Here is a 16012-nt window from a genome sequence, read left to right on the forward strand (position 1 = left end):
ATCATGCTTCAAATTATTAAATCTAGTACTTCTGAGTTATTTTCTCATGTTGTAAAATCCACCACTGACATACCTTTCTAATACAACATTTTGCCTTGATTGTTTTCTTGCATCTAGGTAATTAAAAGCAATTGAGACATATTTCCCTTTTGAATCCTTAAGATTACACTCATCTCTGGCAACTTCATCAAAGAGATAATTTCATCCTTAAAGAAAAACAAACTGTGGTGTTCCATTTTCTGTGCCAACAATGAAGGAAGTGGCATTCTCCTGTGTACAAGATGACCACCAGGTAATAAGCAACCTGTAGGATTATGAAACAAAAAAAGGGCTCCCCTGCCAGAAAGCAAAACATGCAGGTTTGCTTCCTTTTCCTCCCCCCCCACCACTGACAATCAGCCAAACAATTTTTTAAAGATCAAGCAGCTCTCCCTCGACCAAGCAAGCCAGTGACCTGCATTTTTCTACACCAGAATAAATCATTTGCTCTCAACACCTTTTGCTAGGTTGTACTCCTTCCTTTAGCAAGTCTGCCCCTTTATTTTTTTCAGTTCCATGTAATCAAGACAATAGGAAGCAGCACCTGAATTATGCTTCTCACAGTAACTTACTTCACTCACAAGTAAAGGCTACTGCAAACTACTTTGGGTGGACCCTGTGGTCAGAGGCAATACTGACCTTATCAGATATTTTTTCCTGGGAACTTCCAGTGAGAATATCCAGCTTTGCAAGCTGGACCCTCTTCCCTAGGAACAGGCAAACACAATGCAAACTCTTTCCTCCAAACCAGGAGCAAAGAATGATGTTATTTCCTATGGCTGGCTTTGGGAGAACTACATAGCAACACCAAATCATAGCAGCAAAACCAAGAAACACATGAAACAAGTTATTTACTAAACCTTTATTTTAAAAAATGATTACAAAATACTTTATAAAGTCCCTTAGATCAAGAAAACATGAATGCATTAAAAAAGATCACAGGTTTAGAATGATAAAAAATATTTAAGCATTTAAAAATTATTTAGATGAAAATTCAAGGCAACACTGGAAACAAAACTATAAAATTCTTACTTATATATATAAAATCAATGTATTATCATCCTGCTTTAATAATAATTAAAATTCACTTAAATTCTTAAAGGTGTTAAAAGTCATACACAGTTCTGTCCAGTATAAAATTTTATATCCAGAGAACTCCTTATGTTTACAGCAATAGACTAAACAAGAGATGAATTTCCATCTTAAAGGCACTATCAGCACCTTGATTCGTTACAATTGTATAGAACCTTTGAAAAATTTCACAAAGAATTTCCCTTCAGTATAGAAAGCTTGATATGTTTATTGCACAAATTTGAATGAGGATCACCATGACAGCCATTATGCAAAAACATCTTGTGCTGAGCTCTGAGAATTGCATGAAATCGTTCACTGCTCTTTCAGGTTGGAAGGTGCAAAGGTAGAACTCACCTGTAACAGACCACAACCCTTCCCTGCTCTTTTGAAGCACACAGTGCAGGCATTAAGGCACAATTCCTTCCCATACTCAGAACCAAAGGGCACTGGTAGCACTGTGATTTTACTTTGTGGGCTAAACCCAAACACAAAAGTTAACATTCACAATCTACACAATGCCCAGTACAGATCTTCAGAGCAGAAGCTCACAGTCCAGCCACTGGACAAGTCCTCACCTATCCTGAAAAATCCTCTCCACTGCTTCTCAAGGCACTGTAAAAAAGCCTTGAAAGTGGGTACAGAGCCTTTAAGTATTTTTGGACAGTTTCAGCTGGAAAACACCACAGCTGAGTGTCCAAGCAGGCTCCAACACCACTGCCAAGGCCCATGGTGAAGAATGGAGAAGACAATTCCCAGATAGATGTACTGGGCCAGTTGCTTCTTTTCAACAGGCTTTACTACCAGTTACAATGTACAGAGATGTTTACTTTGCCCACAGAAGAAATTCGAGGCAGTTGTATCTAACAGCATTTATGCCAGAGCTCCCATCACTCTCCCGAACAATCCCTAATCCACTTAAGCCAAAATCAACCACCTTAATGGAAGCAATTTAAATAGGTGGTTTAAATAAGGTCAGCTGATTTCATCAGAAGCAGGCTGGGAAACAAGCGAAGGGCTTTGCTGACAGAGCATGAGGGGTAAGAGACATCCAGCCACACAGAGCTCCTGCAGAATCAGACATTTAATCCAGCTCCAACAGCATTCTTTAGGATCAGTCTAATTAAGAGACAGACATTTAAAGCCAGCACCTGACACCAGAAGCATCAAAGGGGCATGTCAAGACTGCAGACCAGTCTGCTCAGTCAATGCAGCAAGGAACCCCACCTAGACTGGGAGGGCAAAGGAGCTAGGAGTGATAAGGAAAGCTAGGATATAGGAAGCTGATAAAGTTTAAACAAATAACCTCACAGAAGCAGAGAACAGCACACACACAAGCAAATCTGCTTCTCAACTATTTTAAAATAAGAGCAAGAACACCTTATGAAGCACAAGGATTAACAGCACCACCATGCATATTAGCCAGCAATTGGTTTGGAAGTAACATTTTAGCAACTGCCTTAAACCTATAACCATCATGTGACTTGCTCCTAGTATTTAACTACTGTGTGACAGACTATTGCCAGGTAAACTGCCAAGGCAGGGGGATGACTTTACACATCCCTTTTTGTACCAGTATCTCCAGTTCAGGAATGGACATGAGTAACACGGCACTTAGGTGGGGAAAAGCCTCTAGAAAAAGCAACCGAAATCCAGACCTCTATTAACTTATCTTCAGGCTGGGAAAAATAACAGGAAAAATTACCTCAAGATAAAATTCCAGTCATGGTGCTGCATTGCTTAATAAGTACTAGCAGCACAGTGTTGCTCTTACACTATATTTACAGCTACTAATTACAGATGAAGATTTAAAGACTATAGACATTTTGGTGTGGAAAAAAATCAGTAGAACTCTAGGCAATAAGAAGAAACCGAAACAAGACCATTGAAATGTTACTCATATGGGCACGGTCCCCAAAGTAAGACATTGCAGATCATAGTGGAGGTATTTCTTATGGATATTCTGTATCACCAGTAACACCACCTGTAAACTGAACATCTCTATCAGACAGCTACAGCAAGCACTGACTGAAATCAGGTTTTAGTGGAAACAGACACTAATAAATACAAGGGGAAAAAAAAAAAAAAGCCAGTTCAAAGAGCATTTCTTCTTTACAACACATGAAATTCTATGGAGGAGAGTATCTCTTCATGAATAACTCTGAAGCCAAGCTACAGCTTTAACTTGGTGCTTCACACCACCTGGCAAAATTTTACATCCTCCAAGCAAAGTGTAGTTTTAGGCTTCAGTCTCAGGCCACAGAGAGAAAACATCACAAATTCACACTCATCAGAAAGTGGCAGCAATGGAAAAAAACCAACTTTGACCTGCTATTACAGCCCTTTGTCTTAAAACAGCTTCCTCTTCCTTTCCCAAATACAGCTCAGCCAGGTTCTGGAGGGCTTAGTCTCAATGCTGTCACAACAGGTTACTGGACTAGGAACATGCCAGACTGGGATATCAATGAAATGCAGTTAATGCCTGGGAGACACGGCAAATGTCACGAGCACTCAAACAAGAATTGTTTTTGCATAATCAGCTTTTTCTCATTTGCTTTGGTATTTTGGAACATCTCCTGGCATACAGCAATTTGCTCTGCTTTTGAAGGCTTTCCTCATAAGAGAGGCGTAGAAGTCTTGCTTTTACCTCAGATACCAGAAAAATGCTTTTCAGCACTTCATTTCTTTTACAGCCATCAGCATCTGGTCTGACACATCCATCACTTGTCCAATACGTGTCCCATCAGTAGTGTTCCTTGCAGTCCTACAGACTGTTGCTTGCAAAACAAATCAAGGGTACAAGTGCTTATTTACCTGTTTACCAACTGAGCTAGTCAGCAAGAAGTCTCAAGCTACTGCCATATTTATAAACACAGAAAATGGTGAGGTCCAAAACCATTCTGGCAAAATTTAGTATTATGTATGCATAAACAAGCTGCATATGGTATTATCCTTGCAAGTAATATTCACCAGGGTAGTACCAGTGTGCTGTAAGCTTTTTTCCATTGATATTCAGATTGCTACTTCTGGGGCGGCTTCAGGAAAATATTTATTCTTTCTCTTACTCCTCTCACTGCTGGCTTTTCAAGTTTCTTCCTGCAACTGTTACAGCTTTCAAAATCATCTGAAAGAAGATTCTGGCATTCAAGTTCAAACTTTGACAATCATGGGGTGCAAAACTGTCTCCTTAATATACCATTTACATTACCCTCCCCATAAACCCCCTGGAGTCTACTACACCATTACACTGATCTCCACAGACAGAATTGAGACATAGGAATAGTAAAAACATTCCAAACCCCCTTACTTAAGGACAAGCATTCCTGTATGGTTCCCTTTTACATTCAGTTTGACCAGGAAGTACAAAAATGAATTCCGCTGTACTAATTTATAACTTGCAACAGAAGCATCTGGTCCATTTAACCAGGAAATACCTTTAGGCTACAGCTCAGAATTTATTAATTAAATTTAATTTATAAATTAAATTAATGCCACAGACATTAACTTTGTTAGTCACCTCTGTCAAAATCAAATCAGCACACTGTTTTCCTGAAGTTACTGTATTTAGACCCAAGGTTTTTTAGTGCCTGTCACCCCAGCAGGTGGCAGGACTAGTTATTAAGCAGGACCAGTTACCCTAGAACATGATGCTCAAAATGCCATGACCTGACCTAAGAATCCATAAAAAATTTATGATGAGCAATGTGTACAAAATTGATTAGAACAAAGAAACAGAAGTTGTTACCTACAGTGCACTGAAAGTTCATTTTAGTTTGCTCCAATTAAAAAAAATAAAAAAGAAAAAGAGGAAACAATTTAAACAATTTCAGGAAGTTAGCTTTGTTTATTCAGTGGCTGATTTTCTGTGGCACTCTGAGTGTTACCAGGATTTTCAGAGCATCCATCGACGTTTTGTTTTCGCCTGAGAAAGAGTTCTGTACCAAATTCAGCTGCAAATGCAAAAGTTGCAAAAAATCCAAATACCTGTGAAAGTGACAGAAATATGTGATTTTAAAATGCATAAACAGTAATAGTATACCAACATTGTTTGGAGAGATTTCCTGCACCATTTTGTATGCATTAATAATGCTTATATATTAAGATTACGGTCCTCCTTAAATCAATAGTTCCATTTAAATTAGACACAGGTCAGAAATCATAATTCTAGCACATTCATTGCTGAACTTTTTTACAGTTTTCATTCTTTTAATCAAATGTGAACCTTATACTGTGTTCTAATCAACCTTTAATAGTAAAAGTGTATTAGTTTCATTTCCAAAATCAGTTATTAAAGTAGCATGGCATTGGTGATATAGCAGACTATTTATCCAAGAGAGGGCTGCTGATTAATGAGAGTAAATGAAGAAGAATAACACATGGAAGGTGAAGGAAGAGAAGATTTGCAGAGCCTGGGTCAGCAAGGGAGAATTAAATGACATTTTGTGAGTGGCATTTCATTACTAGTCATGGCAAGATGAGAAGTGGTAAAGAGAAGACAGCTTTTTTCAAACAAGGAAAGAAACATATGCATTATTCTAACTCTACCTAAATTTTACACAACTGGTTTGGACCAAAGGAATTTGACATTAATAAGTATTAAATCACAGTAGTTTTCATTTTTCCTGCAGCAGAAAAAAAGGCAAACCTGAAACCTGATTTATACTCGAACTATTAGGTCTAAATAGATCTACATCACTTAAGAAAACTATGCAAAAGTGTGTATCTCTAATACCTGATGCTGCCCATGGAACAGAATTATCTTGCTTTCTTTTCCAAATAATTTTTTCTCATTCAAGAATTTGATCTTTAAACTCACATATTCACAATTCCAAGGTTATTCAAAAGAAGTATTCAAATGACTGGGGAATTATGACACCTACAGCATCCCAAAGCCCCTTCAGTGCCTTGCCCTGAGCCTCCTCAATGTTCCCTGGGAGATGAATGCCCTGTTGCTCTACTGTTTCTGTCACTGAGGAAACTGCTGTTCTTATTGCAGACTGTGCAGGTCAGTGTTGTCCACATGTGCTCTGTAATGCCTGGCAAAAGACAGGATTTCTTGATGACTTTGTGAAGGGGTGACATTATGAAAGGACAATTGAGGAAAACCAGAAATTTCAGAAGTAGGGCATCAGAGAACTGGGGAAGCTTCAAGAGATGACACTGTTGAACAGCAAGAGATGACAGGAAATAATACAAATCCAAGGCAGCAGGCAAAAGGTGGGGAGCTGCAAGTGCACACAGAGGTTTCCAGCAATCCTGAGGAATGCCAGCTCCTTGGATTTCCTATGGTAAGTTTCTCGAAGGTCTGAAATAGCTAATTCCTCCCGAAACATCACAATGCACTGAGTTCTATTCCCTGCCCAGTTTCTTCTCTGCAAATTGAGTGAAGTTTAGAGGGAAGAGAAATTAACATACCAGATAAATACAAAGTAAATCTTGTCATTTTAAGACTTACACAGGCAGCACGTTCAACAGCAGAGCCAGAGCAGGTTGCAGAGAACACTATTGATGCTAACAGAAACCAGGCACCTATGGCTGGCACAGCCCAAAAATTCTGCAAATATATGTAAAAACATATATAATTTAATTGTAGATAGGTTACCTAAAAAGAACAAACATCATAACAACAGCTGAGTTAACCTGCCTGTGAATTTATGTTTTGATACTGTGATGCTAGTGGAAGCTTCAGAAAATACATGTTACCACTACATTCCAAATGATATTCAACATTATCAGCTATTTAAACAGCATTATCAGATATTTAAGGGAGTCTGCCCTGGTTTTGTATTTTTAAAGTATTTAATTAACTTCATTTAACCTTTTTTCACAATCAAATTCAAGCTCAGGACAACCATGATAGCTTTATTCCCTATGTAAAACATTTGGGAAATTAGAAAACTGTAAGTAACTGTGCTCATTCAAACCTTTTACTACCCTCCCTTATCTGTACCCTCACATAAAGACTCTACTGTTTGCTCTGAAGGCAAATAGGAAGGGACACTTGTGAGACAGAATAATGTTCCTACTGACTTTACAAAGCAACTTTCTCCCACTGCTGGATCTTCTGAAATATAAAGCCATAAACTGTAACGAGGTATGATTATTGCCAAAAAGGAGGTAGTCTCCACCCAGTAGGAAAATAGATAGGGTAAACTGATAAATTGCAAGCATAATGCTGGCGGTAAACTGTATTCCACATACGTACATACACGTGATGGCTACGCTTTAATGTTAGTAGCATTAATGTGGAAAAACTTTGCCACACAAATCCTAAAATCCTGCAGGTAGCCAACTTTGAAAAAGATGTCAATATAAACGCTCGAAGTTGGCTCATTTTTTAACTATAAGATACTTTAATCTACCCTTTACATGGAGAAGAAAAGGAGATTCTTTTTGCATAGCCTTTTTACTCCACAGCAGACTTTATGCACTTAGAAAAAATGGTTTCCTTTAAAAAAAAAAAAAATTTCTTACCAGTTTCTGTACTTTCTCTTTCCCCAGTGATTCATACATATCAGTGCAATACACACACAGAATCAGGAGGCTCAAAAGAAAGGCACTGCAGCTTATGAATTCAAAGAAGTAAAGTCCACTACAATAGATGCAATCGTCCACAATTTCTTCACAAACAACAGCCACAAAAGAGAAAATCTGCAAACAAATAACATGCTTGGGTTGGATCAAGTCTCTAACACCTCCAACAAACAGGCATCTCTGATATGAAGATTAATAAAGCTAGCTGCGACAAAAATTCTCAATCTACAATAAGTTTGGTAAAGTTCTGCATCATTTTCTTACAGGCAGAAATGATTATATAATGACATGGTTTACACTTGGCTGTTATAGGTGGTCAAAAAGTTTACACCTGTTACCTCACTTGATAAAACTTCAGAGAAAGTCCACATAGCCAATACTCACATGCTTGTGACTCAGTAATGACGGAAGCTCAGCTGTTCTGGTAGGAACCGAAACTTTACGCTATGTTCAAGCTGTGTTGGACAACGCTTAATCTATGCAGAGGCTTATCTTCACCTTCCTGCCACAGTATGTTTTGAGAAAAGAACGTGATTTAGGTCCTGTATAGTCACCATATCCGTGCTGCTGGATTTTCTACCATTTTATTGTGCAAGAAGGAATATTGCTTTATATAACTGTTCACTTATTTTGGCCACTTCTTGCTAGTTTCCTTCATCCCATAAAGTTGGCATAGCTTTATAGATTCTCGTCGTAAGGAGTTCACCAATTTAAAACAAAACCATGGGTAGGAATCAGACTGGGTCATAAAACTGAGACTGATATAAGAATGACAATAACATTTTTAATAAGAGTATGAGGGCAATAAAGAGGTTAACAGTTCTTTGTTTAAAAAAAAAAAATCTAAACTTAATATTCAGAATTGTTCTTGGAAAATAACCACCAGTCTTCAGTTTCAGTTTTCTGACAGTAAAAACAACAGTTTAGCAGTAGGAAGTGTAAATTCCCCTTACTAAGCCAGGTCTCAGAAGGGCACTTCAAAGAATCATGTTTTGCAAATGCAACAATATTAAGTAAACAGGAGCTTAGAAAGGGAAAGAACAGCTGGGGAAAACTTCAATATTACTATCAGGCTTCCTTTCTCTCCCACAGTGGCTGGCAACACAAACTTCTCAGCAGCACTTGCACCTAAACCAGTGAACTACAATGGCTGTCCAGGAATGTTTTGAACTCTGACTTTCCAGTTTGTATGGTTTAGGGGTCTTTTGGGGGTTTTCTTTGCATTTCTAAACATGTGCTTACAGCTGCATCCAATGACTTTCAAATTTTTCACAATATGAGCTGTGAGATACGTTTTCATGTACAGGGCTATTTCTTTTTATAAGCACTGGAAACTGAATGCCATCACTTCCACTTGGGAATAAACCTGTCCTTAAAAGAAAGTATATGTCCAGATAACCATAGTATGATCTAAATAATGGAAAAAGATCTTCTCCACTGAGTGTACAAACAAGTTGAAAAAAATCCCATTCAAAGAGCAGTTATAAAGGGTTCAGTGTCAAATAATTGAGATTTACCAAGTGGAATCCTGTGTGGGACTTGCCCAAGTCAATATTCAATTTTTTTATTTATAAGTTGAGTAATAAAATAGAGTACATCAATTAAAAAAGTTGGCTTGAAGAACTTTGAGTAAGTGCTTTGATTAAGTTTGTATATCAGCAGCACATTCATAAGATGCCAGAGAGCTCTGCTTGGGTTTCTTAGCTTGCCCTTTGATATCACTATCAGGGAAAAAAGGGATTCCTCTGTTGTCCTACTACCACTAAAAACCAATAGTTTTAAACACCAAAATAATTGTTAGAGAAGCAGTTGTTTCGGATTTTATTTTGTTATTAGTCCTATCTGTCTGTACGTACAGCAGAAATTAAACAACAACATTTCTCTCACCAGCAAGAAATTATTCATTGATACTGACATTACTGCTGGAAGTTTCTAAACAAGTGTCAAGTTTGTAAAGAAGATTTAACAAGTGAATTGACAGAAAAGAATACTACAAAAATAGAGCAGATCTATGAACTTGCCAATAAGCCTGTGAAGATGCTCAGCAGTGGGATTCCCAGTACAAAATCTTCTAGTTCAGATGGGTGGACATATTAATTCTCTATTAAGTCTGCACAATTGGGGCTACTATCAGCTCAAAAAGGAGCTGATATTTAAGCCTGAATTACAATTTTCCTTTCCAGCTAGGGCATTTTGACTAAAGTTAAACAGTTGATGACAACTCATTCTGCTTTACGTAAGAATTAGTTTCTACCTCAGAGTTGGCACAATACACACTGTGCCATTTACCTTTGTGCAGAATTTGAACCACTCATGGACTAACAAAAACATTCCATCTATTAAAAAAAAAAAAACAAAACAAACAATAACACTCTGGAAACCTGTGCAATAACATGCCTCCCAGCATCCTTCTGGCAGTCACATTTTCCTTGTTCCTTTTGCTCAAACGAACTGGTTAAGGTTACAATGTATGCCATCATTCATCTGAAGAAAAGTGTTTCTAGGTCTAGAAGCCAGATTTCTGCAGGTGATTTCAGAGTATTTTATAAAACCCTTGATCACCTCTATAATGAGGAGAGCTCACTTTCTGATTGCAATACCCTGTTTAGCAGTCCACACAAGCAATTATCAGGGCATAATTCCAGTAACAACCACTATTGTAACACAAAGCCAATAGATGTTAACGACCATCACTGGCATTTCCAAAAATCAACGCTTTCCCAAAAGAAGAACCTTTTTCTTACTGGAAATACTGAGGCTTCCACCTTCAGGAATTTCTGGGGCTTGTTTAAAGTGTTTTGACTGAGAACTCAAGATCTGTGCTTATTGATAAAGGTTACAAAAAAGGAGGGAAAACTGTTGGAAATTAGGAGGGTGAACAACTATAAATCCATTTTCTTTCCCCCCTCACTAAAAAATGGGTGCAGGCCATAAACTGCTAATTATTTAAGAGCATGTCAAGCAGCTATTCACCTTGTTTAGGATAATGATAGTTTTTCCTTTTTTCTACCTAGAAAGCATTTTAAACAATTAAAAAGCTTAAGACTTTGGTACACCAGCAAATTTGCCTACATAATCACTTATTTTATTTTAGTCAGTGAACCTACTTAAATAAATGTTCTGCTTGTCAGGGAGCAGAAGCCAGCAGATCTTGCTTTAATAAACTCCAGTAGATGAATTAAAAGTTTATGTTCCATTATATTTATTTAAAGCATTCTTGGGTGTGATTTTTTAAACACTCTTAGAAAACTTTATTTTTGGTAGTGTTACCATTATCTTTATGAGCAGTAAAGAATAGTTCTGGTTGAGGGTTTTGACTGTGTGTGAGATGAAGCTTAAAACCCAAATGTCCTCTTTTCTGCAATGGTGAAGTAGCGAGAAAAGGGTTGGAAATCACCTACAATTCCTGTGAGCATGACACATCTGACTCAAAAGCCACTGTGTTGGCTGCAAAATGCATGCTGACACACATTTGCAGTCAGCTGCCCTTTACCACCATGGGTTTCACTCCCTTCCTGCCGGTACTTAAGAATGACGATCCTCACGTCCTTATCAGCAGTCACACTGGTACATTTTGGAAGAGCCCATCACCAAGCACAGAACAAACAGGAGCTAGCACCAGGAGCCCAGCTGCTTAATTCAGGAGTAACACTACACGCAGGAAAAAAGCCAGCAGAATATAAGCCTTTTATTTCCTAGTGGGCCCAGCGTTGCCTGACATGAAGTGATGTCTCATTCAATGGGCCACCATCAACATTACACGTCTCTGGTGCAATTTTCCACCACAAATCATGGGAGAAATGAGCTCCTTAATTTTAGCATGGACAGCGCAGAGTGACAGGCTTTGAACGGGCTGCAGAAGCAGCAAGAGAGGAAAGTCTGGAGCTCATGACCTAGTAAAGCCCTTCCCAGTTCTACTGCCCTATGGTGAGGTTCAGTCAAAGGCTTCTTCCTCCTGCTTTCATCCAATCCGGTCCTCAGAAGAAAACACTAAATTTCCTGTAAGGCTTCCCTCTGATTTTAAGCCAGAGTGGCTGGTGTTTAAGGCCAGCAGGCAGCTGGACCACGGTGGCTGCAGCATCGAGCCTCGGGCACACGACGCCGGCACCATCAGATGTCAGCACCTACTCCCGCAGCTCGGGCATGACGAACGAACACTCTCATCACTTCCCCACCATAAACCACTCTGAATCTGCATTATAAGGCACCGTGCCAGCTTTCCACCTGAGTTGCTGGTCTGCACAACTTTAGTGACCCCATGCCACGTCCCAAGTCAAGACACCTTCCCGGCGGAGCCAGCCCTTTCCGACCGGCAGAATCCATTCCCTCGAAGCCTGTGTGCGGCCATCTCCCCAGGCTGCGCTGCATCATCGAGGAGTTTAATTTTTAAGCGGCGCGAGACCGTCCTAAAGCCGAAGGTCATCACAACACGCTCGTTTCCATGCCAAAGCGGGGCCACCCCGCCCCGCCGGGCTCAGCCCCGGGAGACTCGAGGTCCCTCCCCGGCCCCGGGCCCCCATTCTGCCAGGAGCGCTCCCTCCGCGCCAGGCCCGGCACGTCCCGCGCGGCGAGGGGAGCAGGGCACTCACCGCCTGGACCACCTTGGCCGCCAGCCGCCATCCCCGCAGGTGCTGCAGGGTGCAACCGAAGGGGCGGCGGCGGGGCGCCTTCGCCTCCGGCTCCGTGGTCTCGTTGTAGACGGCGCCGTTCTCCATGGCCGGGCCGGGCCGCCGGCTGTCAGCTGGGAAAAACCGAAAGCAAAAGGGAGGCGGTGGCGGCGGGCGGGGCGGGGCGGGGCGGGAGAGGGGAAGGCGGGAGGCGGCGGGAGGCGGCGGGAGGCCGCGGTTCCACCGGCGGTTGGTCCCGGAGGGACAAAGCCGCTTCCTGCGGCGCGCGCCAGCGCGCCCCCTGGCGGCCGCGGGCGGGGGCGGCCCGTGAGGGGCGGCCGGGAGCGCGGGGCTGCCTCAGGCCCGCTCTGTGCTCAGTTCGTTAACAGGGGCTAAGTAAAGTTTACAAGATAATTCACTTGTCACACGAGATTACAGTATCAGAAGGGGGCTTCAAGCCAAAGCTTTCCCCGCTTACATTCACATAATCAATTAGGTTGGAAAAACCCTCCGAGAGCATCGAGTCCAACCTGTGACTGAACACCACTGCGTCAACCAGACCATGGCACTGAATGCCATGTCCAGTCTTTCCTTAAACACCTCCAGGGACGGTGGCTCCACCACCTCCTTCAGCAGCCCATTCCAGTGTCTAATCAATCACTCTTTCTGTGAAGAAATTCTACCAAATGTCCAACCTAAACCTTGCCTGGCTGCTGCCTGAGGCTACGTCATCTTGTCCTGTCATGAGTTGTCATGTCCTGTCATGAGAGAAGATTTTGACCACCACTTTGCTACACCCTCCTTTCAGGCAGTTCTAGATATCAATGAGGTCACCCCTGGGCCTCCTTTTCTTCAGGCTAAACAACCTCAGCTCCCTCAGCCACTCCTCATAGGACTCATGCTCCAGGCCCTTCACCAGCTCTGCTGCCCTTCTCTGGACTCGTTCCAGCACCTCAATGCCCTTCCTGAATTGAGAGGCCCAGAACTGAACAGAGCACTCGAGGTGTGGCCTTACCAGTGCTGAGTACAAGAGAAGAATCACTGTCTTTGAAGACATTTCTTGTTGTCAATTAGAAAACACTCACCAAGTGTTGGAAAACCAAGCCTCTGCTAATATACTCCCATACATTTGCCCAGATCAGCTTTTAAAAGAACGTAGAGCTTTTGTTGCCTGCTAAGAATAGATTGAACCTGTTATAAGTAAACAAAGGTGTGCTATGTTCACATCTATATTATTAATGTAGTATCCACAGAGCTATCATGGTTCTGCATAGAAAAATTCAGTTACACTTGTTTAAATTCAAGGAAATGGAAGATTGCTGTAGGTAGTAAAGGAGATTTGCTTTCTTAGCATTAGCTGTATAGGAACAGATTCCCTGCTTAGGGAACAAATCAGGCTGTTGGGACACTGCCTCTCTTTGGGAACCACACAGTGCAGAGGGGGCATGTGTGCTACAGAGCCCCATGAGGCTGGGGCTACTTTTAACTCTGCCAGGGGACCCTCTTAACTGGGCAGCTGCAGAAGTATGGGCCAGACAAAAGCAGGTGGGCCACACTCCATGCTGAGTGTCTACCAGCAGGTGGTGTGCCTGACTTCTTCCAGTAAGAAAACACTATCCAGGGGAATATACAAGGTCCCTGGACAGGACCATACAGACTTGTCTCTGCCATAAACAATGTTTGGCTGCAGGAATTGGCTTGGAAGGCAAATGAGTAGGGCAAGTCCTGTGATTCCCAAGGCGTGGGAGTTTCTGCTAGAACAAATGAGGCATCACCATGGGTGTGCCCTAGCTTCTACCTGGGATTGGGATGAGTCTAACATAGCTCTGTTGGCAGCATCCCAGACTACAGGACTGAGCAGGTAGGTGTAGTGAGGAACATTTGCTGTTACCACTTATAAGTCCTCAGTGCCTTCACTACCTTTTTTCACACTAGTACGTTATAAATAAGATTACATTGCAGAGGCTGGCATCTCTCTTCTGAAGGAAATTTCCTTCTCATTTTTTTTTCTTCCTTGATAATATTTCACAACTGGCTGAATAACTCCAAAGCCACAAAGCATGTGTCTAGGCTATACTGTGGTCTGATGAGGACAGGACTTAACTGACATAGAAGCAATTGTCAGCTCTTTTAAGGTGTTTGGTAGCATCCAAGGCTATTTTGTAGCCGTTCCCTTATGAATGTCTTCATGCAGCATTGCTGGATTATGAACACAGATACTGAAAACAACTGAGTTGAGAAAAGACTGCTTTTCAAGGAGTCACAGAAACACAAAATAAGACTACAAAAGGTAAAATAGATGGCAACGTCTTTCTAGTTTCTACTGTCTTTAAGGTGTTTTTCCTGTCCAGGCCCTCTCCAGGGCCTGAACATATCAACATATATATATATATCAACGATGCATGAATGATAAAGGTTAGCTTGCCATTTAAAGCCTAACTTATTGAGGCCTATTTATTTATTTATAAGAGGGTCAGGAAAAGTGAAACGACAGCAAAGTTAGGGAACTGTAAGTTCATGTGACAGAAAAGGAATGATAGCTGGATAACAACATTGGAGTTGATACCTTGAAAATACTTAAAGCATTACATTATGCTGCTCTTCACAGAGGTACTGCAGGTGTTCTTCAGCCTCTTTATCGCACTAACTTTCCAGTACAGTATTTTTCCTTTAAAGAAGGAATTAAAACAACAGCTACAGTAAGTAACAATAGTGTTTAATGCAAATAATAGTATCTAGCTGACTGTGATGTGATGGAAATCCCGTTCCAGATATACAGCTATTGGTTTCCTTTTGGTTATGTGCTACACCTGACAGTTTTCCAGAAAAATACGTCTTTCTTACCCTGCCACAGCCTTTGCTGGAATGGCAGGAGGGGAGCTTAAGGCAGGACATGGTGGCAGAGAAGCAACCTCAGTTAGATGCTGAGCTGTGGTAACATCTCCAGTCAGCCAGGCACAGAAAGGGACATCAGTGGAAGCAGATTAGTGATGACTGACCTAGTTTTCTCCCTCATTACATCTCCTTCAAGACACCTTCCACAGTGACCAAAAAGCAACAGCAATGGAGAAAGCCCCCTCATTAGAGGAGATCGCAGTGTACACAGTATAGCTGTATGGCAGTTACCACTTCTTGCCCCCAATGTTGAAATAATTTCAGAAACTGTGACTGGAGCTCCTTGAAGCAGTTGAGTAAATGCCAGCTACTGAAGTAAGGGGGATTCAGTACTGCTGCATCACTTTTCATCGAGTGAGGCCTAGTGGCTCTTTGGCACCCTCGGCGTGCTGTGTTACAATGTGACGCTAAAAGCCTGAGTCCCTCACGCTCAGAATTGGCAGCACTGGCCTCACGAATTCATGTTCCCCTTTCCCCGCTTTCATAAATGCAGTTATGGGGTTTTTTGCTTTTCTTGTCAGAAGGCAAAGGAGAAGGAAGTACAGGAATGGGAAAGCAGCTTAAAAGCCTAAACCATTGAAGGAGACAGACTTAAGTTTCATCGGAAGAGTGGTGAGGAAGAGGTGTGTGTTACTGCACGATTCAGGGAACTCCACTGGAGACAGCCTGTCTGAGGCAATCTCCCCCCTTCATTTTGATGTTCTCACAGGGGCACCTCAGCTTCTGTTCAAGACTATTCCCATGTATTACATGAAGTAAATACAGCATGATTAGTGAGCAAATGGGATATTCCAAGTACTGCAACAATGAGCTCAGAAAAGACTTAAATGTGTTGCATCTGCTGAATTTTCTTTAGTTCTTGGGAT

General features: G+C 41.4%; 1 protein-coding gene across 1 annotated transcript; it reads right to left on the reverse strand.

The window, feature by feature from the left end:
* Window positions 1-946: 946 nt before the first annotated feature.
* CMTM6 (CKLF like MARVEL transmembrane domain containing 6) lies at window positions 947-12366 on the reverse strand. The gene is made up of 4 exons (XM_082277769.1): window positions 12234-12366; window positions 7585-7761; window positions 6566-6664; window positions 947-5094 (listed from the first exon to the last, which is right to left on the reverse strand). The coding sequence occupies exons 1-4, from the start codon at window positions 12357-12359 to the stop codon at window positions 4945-4947; spliced, it is 552 nt and encodes a 183-aa protein (XP_082133895.1). The 5' UTR covers window positions 12360-12366; the 3' UTR covers window positions 947-4944.
* Between the last annotated feature and the right edge of the window lie 3646 nt (window positions 12367-16012).

Source organism: Coloeus monedula, assembly GCF_965178545.1.
Source record: "Coloeus monedula genome assembly, chromosome: 1".
In the NCBI taxonomy this organism is placed as follows: domain Eukaryota; kingdom Metazoa; phylum Chordata; class Aves; order Passeriformes; family Corvidae; genus Coloeus; species Coloeus monedula.

Bases quoted from the DNA above. Each gene is read 5' to 3' on its own strand.
- CMTM6 (XM_082277769.1), bottom strand. From the start codon at position 12,359: ATGGAGAACGGCGCCGTCTACAACGAGACCACGGAGCCGGAGGCGAAG. The intron at 6,665-7,584 runs GTAAGAAATTTT...ATATATTTGCAG, and splicing joins AAGAGAAAGTACAGAAACTG to AATTTTTGGGCTGTGCCAGC. The intron at 5,095-6,565 runs GTAAGTCTTAAA...TCACTTTCACAG, and splicing joins CTGTTGAACGTGCTGCCTGT to GTATTTGGATTTTTTGCAAC.